The sequence below is a fragment of the Pithys albifrons genome, chromosome 10 (assembly GCF_047495875.1).
Source record: "Pithys albifrons albifrons isolate INPA30051 chromosome 10, PitAlb_v1, whole genome shotgun sequence".
NCBI lineage: Eukaryota > Metazoa > Chordata > Aves > Passeriformes > Thamnophilidae > Pithys > Pithys albifrons.
This window is the reverse complement of record NC_092467.1, coordinates 15116111-15141754: the sequence shown is the minus strand read 5'-3', so window position 1 is coordinate 15141754 and position 25644 is coordinate 15116111. Positions and strand designations below refer to the sequence as shown.

At 38.4% G+C, this 25644-nt stretch overlaps 1 protein-coding gene across 1 annotated transcript in view; it reads right to left on the bottom strand.

The window, feature by feature from the left end:
* Positions 1-25079, bottom strand: part of DPYD (dihydropyrimidine dehydrogenase) — a 343167-nt gene extending 318088 nt beyond the window's left edge. The window contains exons 1-2 of the mRNA XM_071565407.1: positions 24897-25079; positions 4060-4170 (exon numbers count right to left, since the gene is read on the bottom strand). Of these exons, the coding sequence (XP_071421508.1) occupies positions 4060-4170; positions 24897-24935 (150 nt within the window). The 5' untranslated portion in view covers positions 24936-25079. The remainder of the gene's footprint in view (positions 1-4059; positions 4171-24896) is intronic.
* Positions 25080-25644: the final 565 nt, after the last annotated feature.

Genomic DNA, 25644 nt, shown 5'->3' with positions numbered 1-25644 from the left:
ACAGCAAAGGTCAAGCTGAAAATTTGGTTCTCTCTAATGGCTGGAAAGAACTATAGCACAGTTAAAGACTCTTGCCCACAGTGATGCCCCTGAAAAAAAATAAAAAAAATTCTGAGCTTTAAAATTAATTTTTTCCTGGAAGAGGAGAAACTCTTATTGCACGACGTTGATCAGACTTAGCACATGTAAGGACAAAGAACAATGCTACTACTGCCAGAAAATCAATACTGTTACAGGCTATGGCAATTAGCTACAAACCAATTTAAACTCCATTTCCTTTTCACCTTCCTTGTCTTGATGAAATATTTCCAATATTTCCATCTGGAGAAAATATTGCAATTACTTTCAAATGCAGAAACTGAAGAAAGTCTGAATACATAGGTGGATCTATATCACCTTCTCCCCTATCCCTAGCAGGTAACTCACAGGCTTCATTACGAAAAAAGAAGACTGGACTAAAACATCCCTTTGAATTCTCCAGTGACAAGTGAATTTATAAAACTTGTGGAGGTGAATTTCATTTAAATGACAAACATGCACATGTACAAGGTAAAAGCAGAACTTGACCCGTAATGCTTAGAAGCCCTGTTTGTAAAGCAAGGAAATCAATGCATGGGGTGCAATGCAAATGCACACAATGTGTGCCCATCTAGCTTGTGCTCTAAATGTCAGTAAGCATAAAATACACACAGAAATGGAATTATAGAGAGTTGGAAGCCCTAAATAAAAACTTTAATCAAAAGTTTTAACAATCCCAAACTACCTAGAAAAGCCCTGAAATTAAAGCAAATCCTCAGTTTCCACAGTTTAATCCTTTGCTTTTGTTTTACCTGTAAATTGATGATCTAACATGAACTAAATTTTGTATCCTTCTTCAAGATTTACTATTAGTACAGATATTTAAAAACTCTTCTACTTTTAACTTCTTCTGGACAACAGAAGCCTTTGTTCCCCCAGATAGACAAGAAGCATCTGTTTATACCACTTTTCAACATGACTCAGAAGAAACAAGAGTGTTAATGCTCAGGTCTAACACTGTTACTGAGAATGACACAGCAGTAAGTTCTCCTACTCTGGTAGATACCTTTGAGTTAAAAATTCTGAAGGAAAGCTTACTAATCTTGCACCCACAGACATAAATCATTTTTACAGCAAAACATGATTGCTGACATAGTAAATAAACAATGGCACTCATTGAAAGCATAATTGAACTTTCCTTTAGGAGAATACTTTTCCACTGCTGAGAAAAGATAGTGACATTCAGTTTCCACTTCAGAACTCATTAAATGGGCAACCCAAAGTGTCTCAGAGCAGGCTAGGAGTTAAAATTTCACTTGTGTAATTATTCTGAAGAAATATGCAAGTCTGCCATCTGGAAGTGTATTACGCATTACAAAGTCACTGTGTGCATGCCTCAGCAGATGCAGCTTTTGTTCGGAGTTTTGAGGGCTGTTAATTTAATTAGTTTTGTATTTTCATACTCCCACCTTCCTTTCAACAGTAATTCTGCAAAGGCAGCATCAGTAGAGCTTTAAAAGAATCCAAAGCTAAAAGCCAAATTCAGATTTTAAGGAAATGGAAACAAATAAAATTTGTATGGACTTCAAATAGAGCTTGATCTGTTCATTAGCAGGAGTAAGCATTACTGCCAATGGCTTTTTAGACCAAACCAGAAAACTGTGCTCAGTGCATCCTTTCTTACAGTAGCTTTCTTCATTCAAGAAGGCTAGAAAGATTTTACCATTTCATTCTATTTTTTTTAATTAAAACTACTCAACAACAACGATCTGCAGAATGCAAAAGTCTCTCATTTTTTCCTAATGTCTTTTATGTAATGGGCAACCTGAAAAATATTTAAGTGATTTTTTTCAGGGCTTTTTCTGCCAGAGTATATCTCTGAGTGAAGAAAAGTTTGTCTATTTTAAAAACTAGGAACATTATTCACCTAAAAATAAGGACTACCTCTTTACATTTCTTCTAGCACTTTACATTTTTTATAATAGTTTGCAAATTATTGTGACATTTCTTCCAAACAATTCATAATATGCAGAACTATCTGTGATGAAAGTAGTCATACATGTCCATGTGCACATTTGTTTCTTTCTAATCTGTAAGCTGCCACACATGAGCAGACCCAAATAACAGCACAGATCTCCATCCAGTATTTATGAACCATAAAACCAAGTTGTTTATTAGATTGTAAAACTATGAAAAAAAAATCCTGCAATATTTGACAATGATCAGAATTTCTTTCAAGTGAAAATCCAGACAAGGCACACAAGCCAGCAATGAACCGCAATCAGTGCTGTTTGCACAGCCCAAGCAACTCAGACCTTGGGGATCCAAGAATATTCGAGACACCATGAGCTACACACATACAAATAACAGCAGAAATGCAAGAAGTGAGACAACTTCCAGAAAACTATGCACTTTCCCAAACAACAACAAAACCTTCGAATATCAAACATTTTATGATTAAACAATATAAAAATCAAACCAGGCTGACATGGAGAAAAGCTCAGAGATAACTAAGGGTGATTTAAAAGCCTAGATGATTTAGCACATGTTCGTTAACACACACATTAGTAAAGTATTTATGTGCAATTTGTAGTTTAACTAACTAGGATAATTTACATTGGAACAGCTAGTTAGGTTACAACATAGATACCAAAGCTGCCTTGCTGCATGGATACCTGAGCTTCCTAATAAACAGTTTCTGAAAACAGAGGACTTTGCAGTCCAGTATTAATTTCAGGTCACCTGTAAACATGACAGTGTAAACTGCAGCTGTCCAGGAGCTGCTTGCTAAGCAGCTCAACTATCTGTGCAGCAGGAACAGACAGTTGTGGGCAATACCTGCATCAGACATCCCTAAAAAATCATCTCCATTCACAAAGAGAAGCTTTTCCTGCAGAGTAGCTTCCAGTTATGATAATATTATCTAAGCCAATAAATACAAGAAAATAGGAATTTTAGCTATAGTAAGAAAGAGTTTCCTGTAATCAATGCTATAACAGGAAACCATACTAAGTATTGTTGAAATGTTAAGGACTCTCTCGGTTGCTCCTCCCAGCAAATATTTGTGGGTCATACAGGATTTCACAATTTTAAGAAAGTGAGGAACTTTGTGGCATTTTTTGTTTGGTTTGTGTTTTGTTGGGTTTTTGGTGGGAATTTTTAATTACAAACCAATATCAACTTCCTACCTGAATTTTCCCATTTAATGGGAGAAGATAACACAATGAAAACATAACCAGTATCATTATATCCATAAGGAAGAGTGTGCAGATCTTCTCTGCCTTTAAAAATTTGAGTTTACAGGATTATGTAAGACAATCTATAGTAAGACACTACAAACCTGCCAATCAGATGAGAGATCAAAGAGAAAGTCTGACAGGATTATACAAATATCACACAGACTAGGAATTCAAATACCTAGAGAGAAAATCATGATATCTAATGGCAGAAATACTGAAGAAAATAATTTACAATGGAAAAAAATATTTATCCTAAAATAATTATTTCCTGAAAAATACAATGCACAAAATTTAAAATCCAGAATCATATTTTAATCTAAACTTTATGTATTTATTGATATATGAAATAGATGGGTTCCCTTATTTCTGTAGCAAAATAAAATTACCTTGAAAAGTCTCAGAAAGGATAGTGAAGTGCTGCTCTGCCCAGTGTTACTCTTGGAAAACAGAAAGCAAAGGAGGAAGTGGAAGAAGAGGCAGCTGATATCGGCCACCCATGGAAATCAAGGGGCTCTGCATGACTCAGGAGGTAATACTTGAGGCAGATCAGATGCCATAACAAAAGGTGAAAAAGTTGCATCAAAGTCTTACTAAATCACCAAAAAGGAAAACAGTATGGCATGCAGTAGGTTCTGAAAAGTAAACAGCTCATCACAGAGTAACTCAATCTACAGGAGCAAACTAGAAGCCAAATTTGGTTACTGAATAACACAAGAAATACTAAGTTATTTCTTACACAACTGTGATTTCAACATCAATTTTTTTTTGCATGTTCCAGATGCAATAACAAACACACACTTACTGAACAGCTTTTGTCAGAATTCCTTTTCCATTGCTTCTTGACTTGTTTCTTTGCTGCAGTTGAATGAAGAGTTGCATATGCCTGTTTTCGGGGATTTAAAGCCAGAATGTTCTGTAGAAAGAGAACAGAAAATATTAAAATATAGGTTAAACTTCCACAAAAGTTCAAAACCTCATAAAAACAATTATTTAACATCATAGCCCAACTCCTTACTAATTTGTTTGGATTTGCATTGTCCACAGCACTTAGATCATGAATATTTAAAGACATTTCTAGGACTACTAGTAAACAGAATTATATTTAGTGGCCTTAATAATGGTTTCCATTCCCAGCTATTTTTCATGTACAGCATATAGAAACATAATTCTGCTTCACTGTATCACTCCAAGTGGCACTTGTAAAGCAAAATAAGCAAAAGTATTTTAAAGGATATGGGTTATTTCTGAATGATTCATCATTTCAGTATAAACTCCAACTCCCCCTTCACAACAATTTGCTTCTACACCTAGAGAGCTGATGAGCTAACTCAATTACCTTAAAATATTTTTAGTTGCAAGGATACAAACAAATCTCAGAAATATACCCACATTTTTAAGTCATAGTTGTGGTCTGACAACACAGGCAAAATGAAGTGTGTAGTGTCTTTCAATATATTAGTGTAACTCAACACATTAAACCAGCTTTTGGAACAAATTAAACCAGCTTTTTGGAACCAGTGACATAAGCAAAATTGACATTTAATTCAAGACAGGAGTGTGAAAGGCACGAAGAGACAGATTCAGACTCAGGTTTGTGATGGAGAACGAAAACAGGCACATTCCTGGTTGCAACTCCTGGAACTGGTTTTAAAAAAACCTTAAGCACTGTATCTCTTCACTGTGGTGAATCAGGTGTACTTATACTGTTACTATATGTCAAAGATGTGCAACACTGATCTACAGAACCAGAAAATAACATTATGAGTATGATGGGGTTACCAATGTTATATCAGGATGCTTCCTAATTTTAAAAGTCTGCTTGAGTGGGTGATCACAATGAAATAGTCATCTGTTGCATTAAGATTTTATTATGCTGACATTTAAGGGGACTTCTTATTTTAAATGTGAAGGAGTCACTATCTACTCAACAGTTTAATGCTTTACTCTGAACTGATTGGTAATCCATTTTTCCCACAAACCAGAATTCTCACCTACTTGAAAATTCTACCTGCAAACAACAACATAACCCAATAGAGTAATTTCCAGCTTGCCTGAAACACAAAGAGATAAAAAATGTGGGGTAACACTCAAAAAGGTATAGACTATTTAGCAGCCTACATGTGGTTGGCTTTCAGGAAGATCTAGAGGACGTTATTGGATATGCCTCTGCAATTCCAGCAGTAAAGACTGTTCTCCATTTCTGGATGTTACCTGGCTGAGTACCTCAGGCAAAATGTAGGCAACCAAATGCATTCAGTGACCAATTTATTTCAGTCTTAATTAAAACAGAGCAGGGACAACCACATAAGGGATGTCATTTACAGAATCTTAGTTGATACTTTAATTTCTCAGGATAATCAAACTCAACTGTTGGAACACATCTGACTGTTGAGTGGCCAAATTACACAAACCAGGAGGTTCTGAATCCCACACAAACTTCAGCAAAATTTTGTCTACTGTCTTTTGTAATTGCTTAATGCTTGGCCATGAATATTACAATTATTTTAGCAAACTGAAATGAATTGCAAATTTCTAGCAATAAACTGTAACAGATGTACTCCACTGGGTACAGCACCAGTTGGTTTAAAACATGGAACAAATGGTGGGGCAGGCCAAGGACGGAAGAAACCCCATATGTTTGCTCCTGTTGGAATTCTGCACCAGGAGCATGGCTCCAAGCACAACAGTTGTAGAAATCCAAAAGGACTACGTAGCACAGCATGTCCCAGAATTAAATCTAAAATAAAATTGGCACAGAAAATACTAAATCACATATACAATATAAAAATTGCTTATATTCCCACTCCCTAAATAATATACTATCTGCCTAAATCTTGGATTTCTGACCAAAGCGGCTGCTCTAGCTTGAGATCCCTGGTATTTAAGAACAACTCTGAAGTTAACTGCCTAAATGGGAAAGTAATGCAACTGCCTCTGGGTCTGCTGAACTGTCAGAAATGAAAATTAGTGAGGGTGTTTGCTTCCTATTCATTTCAGCTCCCTGGTTGGTTTTTCACTGCTTATGGCTAGACATTTAGTAAATTTAACAAATAAATTAAGATAGGTCAGCCAGTAAGAATAAAATTACTGATAAGAAAGTTCTAGAGTGAGTATTGTGAATAACCATGTATGCACACAGATAAAAACAAGCCTCTTGAACATGCAAGAAAGGAATCCTGAGACCTCCAACCCCTCAAATACACTGGTCATCTGAGCAGGGTAAGAGCTGCTGGTGAAGAGAATTGTTTGGGCATCTGCAATCTTGCTTGTCTGAATCCCATGCTTATTTGACACAAATTCTCATTCTTGTCAGATGGAGCTGTTGTTTGATCTCTCCAGATGCTGAAAGGGCAAGACTCAAGTACTCCAGTAGAGGATGCAGGTACATAACATATCCCTTTTCAAAATACTCTGAACTTTGGATTTCACATTAAGATGCTATCTGCATAGTAATGCAGAACCTGTGAACTGTATCTTTATAGTTTTACATAAATGGCCACGTTAATTTCACTAAAAATAATGTATAAATTAATTATTATAATGGCTGCAAATCAGAATATAACACTCCTGTATTTCTGTAGGAATCTATTTAAGTGCTCTGTTGATGGAGAAAGAAATGGGGCTATGAGTAAGTTCACAGACACACATACAGCCAAGGTTGGTTTTGTGACTCATGGCACAGCTGCCCAATGTGCACAGTAGAGCTAAGCTTGCAGCTTTGCACAACACTGATGATTATGGGCACCACCAAAGAATTATACTTTTTTTCATCATTTCCATAGATTATTTTGAAGTCTTTACTTTGAGAAGAAAGCCAAGTGGTCTGTCTACAGAACACAATTCAATATATTTTGCAGATGGCTCCCTCAAATACAATTACCTTAAGGAATTCCTTTAATAATAACCCATGACAGTGACTTCTTCTATGTTTTTTAAAAGACTATTTATTATAAGCTACAACATATAGAAGAATGGTTCAATTTCTGAATACATCCTCTTCTAGAAGGGAACATATTATTATTATATGACTAATAGATACTGATTAAGGTTGCAAGTACCCTAAAATGCAATGAACTACTCAAATGTAATGCACATTGAGAACAACTAGCATGTATAAGTTGTGGCTACAGTTTTTAAATTTTGAGAATTTAGTGATAAATGGTTATGTTGATCTGTGCCAACAGTAAGATAGCTTCTGAGAAAAAACTTACCATAAGCTATTCATTAGATGTTTATTGCTTAGCTTCTGCCTTAAAGGGTATGATTAAGAAGTCTACACAAAAAATACTAGCTCTAATTTTTATTATCATCTATTAATGAAAAGGTTGTAAATGTTTTATAACAGCACATTATATCACAGCAATTTTTCGAGAATTTGATTTAATATTACTCCAAATAAGTGATTTCAAAGTAGTCATTCAGATTAAAATACACTCTCCAGTTGGAAGTCCTGTTTCTGATACAGCACTTTTGGGTAAATTAAGACAGGTTTGGTACATGCTCACTGTGATGCAACAAATTTCTGGTAAAGACATTTCATTTCACTTTTAATGAAATTAAAAGTATCACACAACATTTTATACCCATTTCATAAATTCACCCTTTTCCTGAAATCAGAAGAAGCTATTGCAATTAAATCTCATTCTTAATTAAATGTATATTCAGCAAAATAGAATACAAAGTTATGGAAACACTATGCTTTTTGGGAATGTTCCAAAGCCAACAGGGACAGGGGAGGCAGGCAGAGAGGGTATGTTGTTAGGAAAAACAGTACAATTTACATCACAAGTGGGACTTCAGCAATTACAAGGCAATCATCCTACGAGTACCAATGAGTTGCACCAGGAGTATTTAGTCCTTAGCAATCTTCATCTTTGCTATTGGTAATTCAAAGCCAGAATAAGGACTGGGGGGGAGAGGGGGGGGGGCTGAGGGGTGTGTGTAATCCATCTCCAGGCTCTGCCACAGGTTGAGGCATTAACACTGTGTTACCTTCTTAACAAGACAAAGTAAAACTTTGCTGTTTTCATGAATTCTGTCCACTTTCCCAAGCTTGTTGGGGAAGTTTCTTATGCACAGCCCTGGAACACCTGCTGAAGTTCAGCACAGATCAATATATGTACAGTCACAATGACACTGGTGAAAATGCAACTGCTCACATGCAGACTATGATTGTGTGCATAAAATATGCTCCCACGTGTTATTGTCTTTGTTTCAGTGTCCAGCACATTACCTAGCTCAGCCCCTGTAACACACCGGGGTAATCCCAATTTACTACAGTTGCTTCACAGAGCCTCCTCAGCTAAACTTGTTTATATACATCAATTAAAATTCAGAAGTAGGCTAGGCATGCTAGGGAATGCATGTGGAGAACAATTTAACCCACCCCATTCCATTAATCTACCCAATTTCCTTAAAAAGAGTTGTAATCTCCCTCACAGCAAGTAACATTAAATGTATTGCACGATACATATGTTCGCCAAGTGAACATAACGAGAACATATTTATTTTTTTCTAAGAGTAATGAGCATACGAAACAATTAATTTCAAAGTCATGCAAGTGTTAATTCACTGACAAAAACAAGTACCTGGGGCTTTTCCACTGATATTTTCTAGTATATCTGAATATAAAACTAATTTTATAATTGTTATCCAGTCAATGGCCAAAGAACTCAAGATAGAAGTACTTTTTTTCAGAAGATTAGATGACTCAGAATAATGAACAGTGTTTAAAAATCATGTCACTGAAGAAAAAGATGGCCAAGGCAAGAACTCCTTATATTAGTATCTAATTTGAATTGCCTAGTTCACATTTTACTTCTTATATCTACTCTGCCTCTTGGAGAGCTGCAGGAAGCACTAACAAATACAGCATTTTACACACTATGCAAAGTCTCTGTCACATGTGAGTTTCATTGCCAATTCAACAAAAGCAAGTTCAAGTCATAGGAGAGCTTGTAACACTAGAAGATAAACAAGACTTAAATACCTATGATGTCAAGTCTTCCAGAAGCCAGATCTTAGTTACATTTCATTATTGAAAAATATGGGAAAACATTGTGAACTTCTCCCCCATGCTTATGTAGGACAGAATATCCCATGAATTTATACTTGTGTATTTCCTTACTCAAGATCTGAAGAGAATCTTTATAAACAATTTATATAACCTGAATGATAATATACCTTAGGAATTTGTCCAAACATTTTAAAAAGGTGAAAAGACTACTTTCACACTAGTTCAGGCCTAGTTAATTGTGAAGCAATAAAGGCCAGCAAAAGCTCAATGAAAGGTGAAATGAGCACAGATGTCAGGGGAACCGTGTGGTCAGCCTTTGGAGAATCCTAGGGAAACCTCAAAAGAATTATTTTTTTATATTACCAGATACATTTTATGTCACTGAGACATAGCTGCACATGTGAGCAAACTCACAATCTTACTGCAAACCCATTTTATTGCAGTATATCATAGCGTGAAGTGGTGCAAACCTCTTCTCTTTCAATAAGGATAAAGTCTCCATATGGTCCTTTCTGTCCCTGCCTGAGAAACAGCACTTTACACTATTATGATAGCTACAAAGTCCAGAGAGCTGGAAGATAGGGCTCCGCTTCTTTGGAGAGACAACCAGCCCATGAACCAGTGCTGGAAGAGCAGCAGCACTGCAGCCTCTTGGGAGACAGGGGCTGAGATGCCAACAGACTCCAGGGACTGAGGTCTGACACTGAGTCCTGGTGTGCATTTGGGCAGGGGTAGCTCAAGCACACCTGGAAAAAAACCCAACTTTTAATGGCAAGAGTAATTTTTTCTTTGAGCCACACAAGCTCAGTCCCAAAAAAGAACAAGAACTAAGGCCAGTGGATGATCTTGGGACAAGCATATGCTAGCTGTGCACTGACAAATCACTGCCTTTAGCACAGCACTTAAATGCTACATTTTCCTCTTTACATTTCCACATAAGACACACTGCTGCTATATCAGAACAAACACCTTTTTGGTTTCTTGCACTCCTTGCATAGCCTCTAATATATAGGGAGAGTAAGACCATTTATCCTGTAATACCATCATAGCATACCAGTATCCCAGATCCATTATTGGATACATAGAGAATGGGATTTTCAAAACAGATTTTTGTGGTCCTCAGACTTCTCTTAACAAAATGAGCAATCTTAACAAAATGAGTAGTTTTCTAAATCACTCCCACAACAGTCAGAATAGTCTTAGTATGTCTTAAGTGAATAAAAGGGTATTATACCTCAAGCATTTTCTGTTACAAAAGCAAAGTTAATGCATCACACATTAACAAAGTAGCAAAATTACACAACCCTAAACTAGGTTTACCTAATCTTGTTGATACTTTAACTTTCAGATTAAGACCTTGATTTCTCTACCTCAGCAATGCATTTGTTCTAGGTATTACTGTAAATTCTAAGAGGTTTATTAAGATAAAAAAAGAAGTGTTACTTGTTTCCCTTAGCTACCAACCACTCTCCTCAATGGGAAGAGCTCTGGGTGGTAAATTACACTGCTGGAAACTCTGCATGCTACCTCCTTGACACAACTAATCTTTGCAGAAGTGCCTGGACCCTCACAGGGAAAACTAAAGCGAATACTCACCTCCGTGCTTTAAGTATACAAGTAGTAATAGTATTCAGTGAATTATTCATGTATTTAACACAAGCACATATACATCAAAACCATACAGCGTAAAGCAGGCTCAAATTTCACCATGCCAAAAGAGCAGTTCTGAGGCTTCTCCAGGGACTTCCTATTGTGTGATAACATCATGTTTTCCCACTACAAACAACACATCACATCCAAAAACATTAGCCTTCACATGGCAAATTCAGAGGTGTGGCTGAGCACAGCACTTGTAGATTTACTCAGAGTTGAGTTCACTATTATGTATTCATTTTGTTGACTACAATATTACTTCATTTACAATTTAAAAATAGAAGGTTTTAATTTGGTGAAGCTATCCTTCTAGATACTAATTTTTCTCTCTAACTGGACAGTCTTTAACCTCCAACCAAATGGCTAATTGCAAAAAAAAAAAAATCAAACCACAAATAAACAAACAAACACCCCAAAAACACACCAGAGCAATTCCTGTCACAGTCTTGATTCTTAGCTTCATGAATGCTGTTATGTTAGAAGCATGCACATGTATGGTCTCCACAGGCTGCGAAACCCACTACACCCAAAATTACCTTTTTTCATTTTCCTAACAAAAATATATTCCTTCTTTATAAACCAAAATTTAAAGCTTCACAAAATATTAAGTTTGCATGACTGGCTTAACAGAAGATTTTGTTTCCTCACTATAAAACTGATTCATGCCTCGATTGCTTGCACATCAAATTGCTCTGTTACATGAGGAACATAAATGCCATCTCGTAGCCACTCATTCATATGGAGAGTCATTTAATGAAAGGATCACAGCAAAAAGGATCGTTATCATACATAAACCTTTACACCTCACTTCTATTTTTCTACAAGAAGACAAACAGACTGCAAGAGAAAGCAAGTTTCGTTGCCTTCGAAGATAAGCTTAGTGCTAAACCCAAGAATAGGCCCCTATCCCCATATCTGAACCTCCCAATTGCACCCTCAGTTGCGGGTCCTTGCTTAAACAAAACCCAAACTTGTATTAGAGACATGACAGTCCATGACAGGTGAAAGCTCTACTAACTTTTGATCACAAGAGAGAAATTAGCAAAGTTATTACAGCTTAAGTTTAATCAGTGGCAAAATCAGCTGAACTAATTTTAGCTGAGCAAAGCAATGTTCTGAGAACTTCGTTAAAAGGTGATTTTCAAAGTCCAATAAACAAACTTGAAATGCAAGGATAAGAATGACAATATACATCCAAAAGATCTAGCACATTCAGTGCCTGAAACACGTGGAAACCTTTGTATGTGCTTCAAGAACATGCCAACTATCTATCAGTACTGACAATCTAAATCTGTTGCAACATGAAGCAACAAGTAAACTTTCCTTTGTGCAACTAGTTTGCAAACCTCCACAAAAATTTCAGTAGCAACAGTTTAATACAATTGTAACAGACAAAACTGGAAATGGAACTACTGATTTTCTTGTAACTTTGTGTACACATCAGAGTATCCTGATCAGAACGGAAAAGAATCTGCATGGAGAAGTAAAATGGAAATGTGAAGGATTTTTTAATTGTACACTATAAACAATAAGGGTTTGATGCATAAAGTCACATTTTAAATATTATTAAATTCCTAATAATTGAAAAAATTAAAACAAACAAAAATAAACAAAAAAACCCAAAAATGAAAAACCCCCCCAAAAAAACAAAAAAAAACCCAAACCCCAAGAAACCAAAAAAGAAAACACAGCCAATTTTCAAGCAACAAAATGTGACAGCCCATGCAAGTAAGACAAAAGTAAACTGTTGCCAGTTTCCCATTCTCCTTTTAAAACATCATTGTCTTCTTTTGCAAAAGCACACAGTGATGTTGACACCTTGAAGCAAAGAAATGTGACATTCTGTAAATACATGGGGAATCACATGCATTATAGATGACAATAGAACATACACTGATAACAGCAAATACAAAGAAATTCCTTGGGAGTTCTTCACTCTTAAAATTTTGATTTTTAAATCTTATTGACATTAAATACCAATCAAAGTGTGGGATGGAGGCAGAAGTGATACTCTTAAATGGGATAACCAGATTAGGCTGCCCAGTCTAAAACTGTGACAGAAAACATTTGGATTCTGATCTATCATACTTTGTCATTTCTAAAATACTTTATAAAGGAGTTGTATGTAGTAGCATTATTTTCCAACTCTTTTACTTATTAAGCAAAATTGCATTTCTGCTGTGAGACCCCTGAACAGGGAAGAACTATTATTTTTATTATTTGTAAGGGCTTCTAAAGTTATAGTGAAGTATTTCTCCTATAAACATACAGATTCTAAAGCCATGGATTTCAAGCACAAAAATTAAAGTATTGGACTTCTGAAAAAATAAAATTTCCATCTTGCTGATAGGTCAAAGCATTCTTTCCTAGACTAGACCACACAGCTATCATTCAGTTAGGATGAAAATACTAACAAACACTGATCTCAGATAAATATCCCTTTGTTTGTGGTTTGGCATGAGCAGCAGGACATACTGCAGAGCAACCAAAGTAACATTATTTAGAAATGATGCAAGGGAAAAGTACCCAGTTGATTGTTTTATAAGTGCTTTAATTATCTTCCTGCTCTTCTGTGCCTGACAGCTTCAGAAATCTGTATTTAGTCTTTATCTCATAGAATGGTTTGGGTTGGAAAGGACACTAAAAACCACCTTGTTCCAAACTCCCTGCCATGGGCAGGGACACCTTCCACTAGACCATGTCACTCAGAGCCCCATCCAACCTTGAACACTTTCAGGGCATCCACAGCTTCTCTGAGAAACCTGTTCCAGTGCCTCATCACCCTCATATTCCTTCCTAATACCTCATCTAAACCTACCCTCTTTCAGTTTAAAGCCAAATCCCCTTGCCTTAATGCTACATGCCCTTGTAAAGTCCTTCTCCAGCTTTCTTGTAGGCCTGCTTTAGGTACTAAAAGACTGCTCTAAGGTCTCTTCTGAACCCTACCTCTCTCAGCCTGTCTTCATACAAAAGGTCCTCCAGCCCTCTGATCATTTTTCTGGCTCTCCTCTGGATGCACTCTAACAGGTCCACATCCCTTCCATGTTGGGGACTGCAGAGCTGTGTGCAGTACTCTAGGTGGAGTCTCACAAAGGCAGAGTGGAGCAGGAGAATCACCTTCAACCTGCTGGCCACACTTCTTTTGATGCTGCCCACAATAATGTTGGCTTCCTGAGCTGAAGGCACACATTGCCAAGTCTTGTTGACCTCCTTCCACTTGACTTTAAACCAGCTCTTCTTTTAGCTATTGTTTACTCCCTTTTCCTGAGCAAAGGCCTACAATCACATATCAGTGAATGCTGTAAGTAAGGCAAGTGACTAACTCCAGAAGTGTAAGCTGCGTGCCCAATTGAGCTGCTTCTTACAGCACCTGAGGAAGGGATTCACTGCTGCCAGTATGCCAAGCAGGGCACACTAGCTGAGTGTGACAAAACACAGAACAGACATGAGATACACAACCACAACAGTTGTTCTCTCTCACCCTCCTGGACTTACATCAATTGGCAGCCTTTCACAGGAATACCTCTAGGATGATGGTTCTCAGCCTGAAATTACCTAAGTTTAAACACTTACCTCTACTCAAATGCATGACTTCCCTAGTTTTCACTTAAAACAGGGAGAAAAAGGGGGAGAGTCACAGGTAATTACAAGAACAAACACTTTTGTATAATAGTCTAATTGTCACTGGAGTCTCCTTGGAACAAGAGGACTTTTATCCCCCTATTCCTACCTTATGCTGCACAGGATGGACAGCAAAGCTGGATGAAGTTGAACTGATTAGCTGTTCAGTTAAGATAATAAAAGCAAATCAGAAAGCAAACATGGTAAGAACACTGCTTCAGCACTAGAAGAATTTTGACCCAACTCTCAAGACTGCTTATGTATTTTTCATGAAGGGCTCGTTAATTAAGTGCAAAGAGAACATTATGCTGGGAGTTAAAAACTATCTAACTTTGCTTTTGAGGTAAATACTACTCAATTAATTCATCTTATCTCCTCACCTGGTGCCAAGATTTAGCAGCATGCATGCTACTCTGCTTTACTTATGAAGCAGTTCTTACTCTAGTCTTCTGGAAACTATTTCTTATCATATCCTATCCTAACGAAAGAGAACCAACCCTTCAGTAGTCAATAGTATTCATTACTGCTGACTGCTGACATTTTAGTCAGACTGCAGATATTTTGAGAAGAGATAATATTTTTTTTCTGTTCTGTATTCATTTCATTTCTGCATTTTATCACCAGCATTCTAGAACAGCTTCTGTTGTGGTTATCTTGTTTGCTTTTTTTTTCTTCACAATTCTTTTAGCACTTTCTCACTTCCATCTGTTTTGAAAAGCTATGTTGGAGCTTACTAAAATCTTTTAAATTTCGCATTTTCAATTGAAACTGAAAAAAGGGCAATATCAGCCAAAGCTTTAAAATGGAAGGAGAATAATTCTGGGAACCACCTCCAATACCCCATCTTGTGTTCCCGTTATCAGCACACATCCATACACACACACGTGTGCATCAATTTGCAAAAGCCTACTTTGTTCCTCTGATTCTGAAGACTGCCAAGATTATCAGGGTGATATACCTCTAGGACTGATGAACAGACTTGTTAAGGTTAAAATCAGCCCTCATATTCACCTGTAATTATATTTCAAAATATTATAATACACAGATATTTTGAGCACAGATCCTCACACCATTTACTGATAACAATCCTTAAGAGTTAGTATATAGACCTAACTAGACACACTAAGGACAGCAGGCTTTAATTTCATCAATACTAAACCAAGGGGAAATTTGGTACTCATTCCCATTTTTGCTCTGAGCAGTAAGTCACAGTACTACTTCAATACTGATTTAATTGAGAATCAGAGTTTTCCTTAATGTGAATGCTACACCCTACCTCACAAACATAATTTTTAACCCTAACATGTGACATAATATGAAAAGTGCTGACACAAATAATTGAGTGCTTTATTATAAAATATATAAAGTTATTTTTAAAATGCCTCATAAATCCACATTAAGCCTACTTTATTGAATTTAGAAAACTTCATTTTATTTCCATAGTGATATTCCATGGTCTAAGCACTTTAAAAAAAAATCACTTTTCTCAGTTTTAACTGTCATTGAAATATCCTTAATTTCAAAGATATCAAGAAATTATCACTATTCACTTTCAATACAAAGCCTCTTACATTTCAGCTGTCATTTTCAAAAAATCATACTGAAAATAGTGTTTCTAAGCAGAGTTCAGTTGCACTGTAATAAGTAATAATTTCATCAATTAGCAGTATTCAGCATCCACTGAGAGTTCTCTCACTATTATTTTATTCATAGAGTCTTTTGTGGAAGTAGCATACTAAAAAGATCCATTTATCCTTCAAGGTTTTTCATAAATGTGTCATACATCTTAGAAAACAATAGGTTATTATTCTCACTCAATCTAAATAACTATAATAACTTCCAGGTGTAAAACCTCTCTTTATACTTCCAATCTTCTTTACTCACATTATGGGTCTACATTTTTAATAACCTATTCTAACACTTTACCTATATTCACAAATGAATTCTGGAGTTTTGCATGGATGCCAGACATGCCTGGATGGAAGGGTAGTCAGCTTATTGTTAAGACCAGAATAGAACTGGGTTTCATAGAATGCCCTTGACAATCAAAGCAAACCCAAGCATTTGATAATGAGCAAGATGTTAGTATAGATGTTAACAATGCAATGAATGTACAGAAAAATGCTGTGATTATTAAACTCAGCAATAGCTTGCTTGCAAGGCATTTTTTATTTCTCCTTCCCTCTAGATCCCTCCACATATTTAACAGCATTTTTCTCCACAGCCAGAAGCACATATTCTGCCTTCTGTCCTTTCATCCCAAGACTGCAAACGGCTTCCTTCAGAACACCATATTATCATTTCTTAACCAACTGACAGGTATGCAACTGGGCAGTATGAGGTCCTCTCTCAAGGCTGGGTAGACAGCCCCATGCAGACTGTACAGCACAACAAAACAACCCCATCTCAGGAAAGCCCAATTTTCAGTGATGCATCTCCTACACAGCAGCCTGCTTCATTCATTCCATATTGGTCAAATGTCTCATACACGACTGTTCATTCCAACAGAAGCTTTGATTTAAATAAGGCCTCTCAGAGCACAGTTAAAACCACAACAAAGAACCAAGGCAAGTGTGCAGCAATATATTAAAAAATAAAGTACATACCACAACAACCTATCTGAAAACAGCGCAGAGTCCAAGCACCATAATAAGCATAAATCTAACGATATTGCATGTATGACTAATACTTGAAAGAGGAGCATCCTTAGGAAGAACATATTAACTAACATCAAACTCTCAAAGCAGGTTTCAATTTTCATACCTCATTTCTACAGTCTCAAAGTGGTACCCACAGGTACATCTATTAAAAAAACCCCACATGCACACACCAACCAGACGTGAATCAGTTTGGCTGCCTGGACACTTCTCTCCTTAATTACATATATAATTGTTCTTGAACCTGAAATTAAAATGTCAGAATGCACCATGACTGCCTTTAACTGACGACTACCACCCCATCTAAATGGATACATTTAGATTCATTGCCTAAATAACTTTTTAATTTGCTTTCAAATAGAGTCACAGGCAAGCATGTCTACCTTCTCCCATTTGCACTATTGGTGTCAAGCTGAACTGGAAAGGCCAACCATTTCAATGAACTAAAGTAAACATAATTTTAAGGTCAAGTCACTTGTAACACTTCAGGCAGCAAATGTCATACTGAAAATAAAACTGAACCTTGGCTTGAGCAGAGATGAAAGGTTTGGCATTTCAAGGACTTCATTGTGTTCATCACTTTAAATTTACAACTAAAATGGAGATATCACATATATTAATATTTATCACACTAATAATGCTTTCTGAAAATATATGTATAAATATTAAAACCATTATTAAAAAAAATACTTTTATAGATGGGTTTACTCTAATTTCAAATGGTGAAATCTCTGCAACACCTAAAAACACTCAAAATTCCACATTGGCTTAGAGAGACATCTATGACCAACGAAAGAACACAAATATGTTTTATAGGACAGTTTAAGTATTTTGACAGAGGAACAAAGTGAAATTGCCGAACTCAGTGCATAGTATAAGAAAACAAGGATGATGAAAAAATAGGTTATTTAATTTGCAATTCATTATTTGGATAATATTAAGAAAAAACTCCTTTATATATCTTGATCTACATAGTCCCCAAATGTACTTGCTTTGGCATTACCCCTCACTGTGTCTTCTAATATTTGTGGTTACTGTTGTTTTTTTCTTATTACATTTAGAGAAGTTTGCTCACTTGAATGCTATGTTTCTTGGCATATGCAACAACAAAAATGGGGTATTTTGTTATAGTTGCAAGAGTCTAAAATGGTTTTGGTTTTTCCTACTCATAAAGTTAAACTTTAAACCCTGTCTGAATCACCTGTTATTTCACAAAAGAGTAGACCTGGCCAGTTTAGATGTTCTTATGTCTAAAAAACCTTATTATGAGAAGAAAACCAGTTCAATTCTTCCACTTACTTCTTTAGTTGTTTTCTTCCCCAATCACAATTTGACCTGGATATACCTGACTTTTTAAAAATTTACATTTTGAATTATGGCCTTGAATTTGAACTGCATACAGACCAAGAGGACAAAATGCCCTCCAAGATCTGGGTAGCCAGTCTCTGTTGGCACATTTCACAAACTGATGCTCTGCACAAGTAAAGGTGCTAGAGATTTATGGTGTGCTGATCTTCAAGAATTCTACCCTTAGTATAAAAATGACAGCAAATGAAAATGAAAAGACTTTGAAAAACATGCCCACACAAACACCACCCTCTGAGCTTCTGATAAGGCATTTATGGCCAAGGGTTTCCTAACCCCAAATGTTTGATTTCTTTGCCAAATCACATACTTGCTGAAGTCTTATATAAAGGCACAAATCCTGCTCTTCTCAAAGGCAACAGCACAGGGCAGGGAGCAGAGTGTGTAACAGTGTACTGATGAAATAAAAAAAGGAATAGAAATCATATGCTAATAAGAGGAGGGAGGTTGCCAGGCAACAAGGGAGGGAGAGAAAGCAGTTTTTGATTTGAACTCTGTGCTGTCAAAGGGTTAGCATAGCCAGAACAAACAGGACATATTCAATCCAGCTTGCCCGCAGCCACCAGGAGTCTCAGCTTTTCTCAATATTTTAAATAGAAGTGCGTTCCCAACTCAGTGACAGTGACGTTTGTGTTCCCTGGGTCATTTTACTGACACTGGCAAAATGTTATAGAACGGGATGGAAAGTGGAATATTTTGAAAGTGTTAAATTTAAAAGCAGCAGTTTGTGTCTTCGGGTAGCACAAACTGCCCCATGCACACACTGGCTGGTAGGATGAAGAGAGCTAAGCAATCTGGGTCCAAGCAAATCACAGTCCATCGGAACAGCACACCTCTCTGGGCTGCAGTGAAAAGCGTGTAAGATCTGTCCTGCTGCTAAAACTGCAACCCTTCAAATGCAGCTCAAATGATTGCCCTGCACCACTTCACTCCTCATAGCTAATGGGCAAAATCCTGCCTTATGGATCCCAGCTTCCTATTTTGACATGAAGTTTTACTTTCTTTGAAGACATAACACTAAGCAGAGGAAAGAATAAAATTCAAGTTTGGTCTGCAACATAAAATCATCATGAAATACATTTCCCTAACTAAAAGAAAAATGACTTTAAGTTCCTTCTCATTTTCAGCGTTGCTAACCACAGGGACTACTCATAAATCCCAGGCATGAGAAGAGGTGGGAATAGCAGTGCTCATTTGAAAGACCTTAAAAAAGAGTAGAATTTTAAGAATGTGAAAAAATTAGAAGTCGAACTCATACGTAACATTAAAACTCAAAAGTTGAAGGAAAAGGAAAAGCACAAGTCTTTTTTTTCCCCCAACATAATTATTTTGGAGGACTTGACTGAATTTCAGTGCTACAGTCTCACAGACTATCGGCAGTGGAGGCAAGACTGTACACAACTACTTGAGCATTAACAGAATTTGCATTTAAAACATGAAAAGAAAAAACATTTCATACAGAAGACTTTTCTTCTTACTTGCTGGATCAAATTTTAACCTGGTAAGTAAATCATATTGTTCAATTCTCTAAGACAGACACAGTAATTGTGGACCCATAATCTTCCACTAGGTCTTAGCAATCATGCTATAATTGCTGTTTCCCTCAGCAAAGGGTTTACTACAATAAAACCTCAAACAGTGAAAAGGCTTGAAAATTCATTAAACAAAAACAGCTAAACAGGAAGTTTTGTTTTCTTACTGATTGTTTGTGAAATGACCCTAGGATGACACAACCATGAATCTGGAACAGCCATCTGATCATCATGACAAGGTATAAAGCAATAGTATAAAAACATTCTACATATTAAAGGTTCATTATGGGACTCTGAACAACTAACAGGTATCTCCAATAGAGAGAGACACTGGAATAATTGGGATTTTTAAAAATAAAAGTTCAGCTTAAATCAAAGACAGCTAGCTTCAGCTATTTATTCATATAACTTTTGCCTGACAGCTTTGTGAGCCATGCTGACTAGTAGAATTCCCTGCTATCTTTCTGAAGGTTTCTTGTGTTTTTACAGTACTCTCTTTTTTTCAATCCCTGTCCTGCATCCCCCTTCGAGTACACCAAGCTTAGCTCTCAGATATACATTTCTACCTGCAGTCTTTCACTGTTCTTATCCATTTGTACTGGGAGAAGAATAAACTTGACAAGTGGAACTTGCTTACCTAGTTGTCATAGCCCACACTTTGTAGCACCTGCTAGGTATATGTCCCAGGGAATGAAGAACCAGCACTGCTATCAAACCAGCTACTTCAAATGGCATGGAAGCTGCAGGTTGTACAACAAGGTTTCCTCGAGGCATAGGAGCGCTTCCCTAGTGGCCTTTACATGCTGCAGGAAGCATAAGAAGTTCTTTGTCCCTAACTGATCCTGGAACCAGCAGAATCCTTTGAGTTCAGATGGGCTATCTATACCCTTAGTGAGATGCTCAAATAGCCTATAGCTTCATTCCAAATTCATTAGTGGCCTTCAGACAGCAGTTTATGACTTGCTGCTGAAGGAACTCAAAATCAACCAACACATGCCTACTAGGCACTGTGGAACTCCTGTCTCCTCACTAAGGTCAGCACCCAATGGGCACAATTTGGTCCTTAAAAATATTCCTCTGCACCCTGAAGCTAATGCTGTTTGTAAAGTTTTTATTCACAATAGGCAATAGCAATTTATTTATATCTGTGGATTACATCACCACAGAAGTAAGAGTACAGTGTAAAAGAAGCACAGCACATATTAGCTTTCTAAAGTAACACCAAATAAAGCTACTTGGATTAATTTTATAACTTCTAAAATAAAAATAAATGACGTAAGAGCCATCGATGCTTTCTGAAGCTAAATTAAGAGGAAACTTGACATAGTTATAGTGACGATGTTCATGGTATTATAAGTGAAAGTGACACAAAGTTACCTCGTCTAATTCTCAGACAATTCCCAGATTGCAATTTCAGAACATGGCTCTAGCCCTTCATGCCTTTCACTTTATTCTCAATTCTGGCATCAGTGCTGGGATTGAAACAGCTGCCACAGCATTTGAGGTACCCAGCTGCTACTCCAGCAGAGAATTACCCATTCATCAACACCCAACTCCCCTTTAAACATGCAACAGATGATACAGAAGGAAGGTGAGATCCATGAAGTGCCAACATACTCTCTACCTACTGTAAGACTGAAAACACTATTTCATGCTAAGTTATGTTGGGGGGATAGGTTTTAATTTACTGTCAGTGTTTCAGGTTTGTGACAGTGGGGCAAAGCATCTCTGCTCTTCTGAGAAGCAGCCCTAACCAAGGAAGTCTGGGACACCTACTTTCACTAGCTGTACCCTGGATGGAAAAGATTATTGCCAGATTATAAAGTGTTCATGACTCAAACATCACCAAATGAGACTACTAGAGAGCCTGCAGAGAAAACACTGGAGTGCAGTCAGGAAAATGCAGCACACAGAGTACAGTACTCAATAATGTCATTCAAGATTCTACTTAACCCTTCATAGTTTTGCCATTTATTAATTTCCAAGTACTTGATTTGACAATTTAATTCTTCAAAGAGGCCTGAAGACTGCAATAGATATAATTACATATGGTTTACATGCAATGATAGTAATGAATCAGGTAAAAAAAAAAAAAGGCGGCAAAAAAAGGAAGACTTTCTTTCCCAAAGTATCATCAGGAAGTTTACATGAAGTCTGTAAATATTCTTTGGATCTTGAACATACATTTAACATAGTTTCACATCATAAGTTAGAAAGGAAATGCTGCTCTCATAATGTAGATTTCAAAAATTCTTATAAAGATTTAGAGAGGCAATGAATAAAAATCCAAGGCAAGTCCTTGTACTATACATCCAAGGTAGGTACTTTAACACATAGCTATTTTTGAACAGGCTTTCTTTCCTTTTGCTTAGAGTATTTGCATCCAAGAAATATTAGCAGCACATTTTGACAGTTGACTGTATTAAAAAAGGGCAGTGTTGGGGTTTGGGGAGCTGGCAGTAGTTGAGGTGAGAGGAAGAATTGTTCTGTTTTGGTATTTTGGGGTTATTTTTGTGTCAGTTCTAGTGTTAAAAAAATAAAATTGGAGATCATAAATTGAAATCACAATAAACCTAATCTTCCACAATACAGAAAGTAGACTTTTAGAACATGATTATCTCTAATTTCTTTATCTGCTTCAGTTAGGTCCAGAGGCTGAAGCTGCTGGCTAGGCCAGACAAGGGGGACAAGATTCCTCAGGGACAGCTTCCTGGAATTTTTATTTTGTAAAATAACTTGGAGAACTGGCTGTGATTTAGCTACTTCTAGCACAGATTCTCAGCTCCTCTTTAACTAATGACATGTCTTTTTATCCAGCCTTAACTATTTAAATAAATTATCAAGTAGCACCTGGACTTCAAAGATCATATTTAATATTTTAATTATATGAACTTGAATTTGAGACACTAATCATTAAGTTTCATTAAATCATTTGTTCAGTTTTTATACTGTAGCCAAGAAAGTGACCAAAATATCCAAGCTGTGCTGCCAGTGCTCATGTTAATAAACCACCCCACTCAACAAATTAGTGAGAATATTCACCTACAATGATAGGCTTAGCTAACACACACTGTCCCTACTTCAAAGGCAAAGATAAAATATATCTCCTCTCTCCCTTGCCCCCCCCAAAAAAGTCCTATATAGGGGGAGAAAAACAACAACAAAATCACAGAGGCTGCAGTTAGATTATCAGCAATTACTGATATATTCATCTGAGAGACAAATGATACAATGACTAAATTTATTCAAACAGATGGGGAAAGGACAATACATTCGGTAAGAAGTAGACTGCCTTGATTTCCTTGCTAGTTTAAATAACTGCTGAAAACAAAAACACAGGGAGATACTGACCAAAGTTTCTATTTGCAGTAAAGCAAACACTAGCCTTTTCAAAAGCCATCAATTAGTTTTCTAAATCATGTAGCACTACATACTATTAGCAACACACAATCTTATCATAATATTGTTCTTTGAATCTAAGTCATATATACCTAGAAATGCAAAACAATGTAATACAAAGAATATTTTGAATTAAAAACCTTTGAGAAAAGTATTCAAAAAAATCTGTACAACTAAAATCAATCCATTGCCATAGAAAAATTAACTTCAACACTTGAAAAAACCCAGATTGGCTGCTCTGAAAACAGTGAGCTGGTAGAAGACAGACAGTACTGCTTTCAGACCACAGTTCCTCCCTAACTGCCAGGAAGACTTCTATGATAGTTCATTCTTCCTGACCATTCCATTTCTGGATATTAGACATGGTTTGAAAAGTTAATAAATGGACTGGACACAAAATCTCAATATGAGACTTAATGATAAAATTCAGTTACAACTGACCTAGAGGTGTGTTCAAGCTGCTGCTGTGCACATTCATGTATTACAACTGGGCCCTACATGAGCTGCAATAGCCTACCCTAAACTTAGTATCTTACACTTCAAGGTGTATCACAACAAAAAGTTGTCAGGCAAGGGCAAGACTATCAACTAAAAGTTGGTTTATTGCCGCTTTTGTTTCACTAGACTCTTCATAAAGAGCTGAAGTTTACAGCCACATGCGAGCTCCTGTGAAAGGTGGGAAAGAGCTACCTTGAAGCCCGACCATACAACCTGGCTAACATAGGCAGGAGTTCATCACGTGTTCCACTGCAGTAGCCTTGGACACAGTCCACCTCAGCTCTCCCTTGCACCAGGGCATGCCTGGATCCTCCTTCCAAGATTCCAGCCAGATCTGTGGCAAGGAATGTCACAGAAACAGTGAGTGGCACAGGCACACAAAGGCACCTACAGCACGGGCACTACTCTGCCTGCCATCCTGCTCAGCCTTCCAGGCAATTGTTCCACTCCGAGGGGACTGAACGCAGCCCGTGAGCTCAGCCTGGCCTGTGGTGGGATAGCGAAGAGCTGAGGTCCCGCTGGCCCATGGGCGGCTGCGGGACAGACAACACTGGCTGGCAGCGTGAGGCCGCCCAGGGCTCATCAGGTCACGGCCCCCGAGTAGCAACTCTGCCAGCGCCAAGAGACCGCCCTGCCCTCGACTTCCCCGGGGAGCGACAGGAGGAGGGAGGAGCCGCCCCCCACACACCCCTCGGCCGGGCGCTCTGCGGGGCTAGGAGGGCACACGGGGGCAGCCGGAGCGGCGCGTCCGGCGCTGCCACCCGGGCTGCGCTGCCCGGGGGGGAACAACCCCGGCGCCCTCAAAGTTTGCCGGGCGCTCCCAGCCCGGGCGCCGCCGCCGGGCACAGCCCCCTCCCCGCAAGCGACAGCCGCACGTCCCGGCAGGGCGAGTGGGTACCTCAATGTCCACCGGGTCCCGGCTCAGCACACGAGCCATGGTGTCCGCACCGCCACCGCCTTCCCCCGGCTCCCCGCAGTCCCGGAGTGGAAGGGAGCGGAGCTCGGGAGGAGGCGGAGCCGGCAGCCCGGGCAGCAACGCCCAGGTGGGCGGGCACGCCCCGCGGGGCAGCACCGCCCCGGGGCAGGGCACAGGTGCCCGCGGCGGTCATGGCGGGCAGGGCAGCCCTGCCCGCGAAGGGCTGCGGTCCGCGCCCGGCAGCGCCGCTCGGCAGAGCCCAGCGCCTCGCCCTTTCTCGGCCCACGTGCACACCCGGCCTCCTGCACCGCCTGCAGGGGAAGTTGCGTGGAAAGGGCCAAACATCACCCTGGGTGTTTATCCGCTTCATGACAATCCCAGAGGGGCAGCCTGCATGCCATGGCTGCAGCCAGCCCTGCTGCGCTTCTGGCCACGGCCCCTCTCCTGTCCATCAGAGAGGAACGGACCTTGGCCAGGGTTACACATACACCCTCGCAGCACCACTGGCCCGTGCTGTCCCTGAACCTTCACCCTTCTCCGCACGGGGTCAGCGAGCCCTCCCCGTGCTCGGGAGACGCCCCCTTCGCACTGTCCCGCCGCAGGGAGCGCCTGCAGGCTGGGGCACCGCCTGTGGCACCTCCCGGGTGTCTTTCCTCACAAACATTGCGATTGTTAACGCCAGCAACACAATGTCTCTGGTACCCCTCCCTGAAATAAATATTCCCACTGC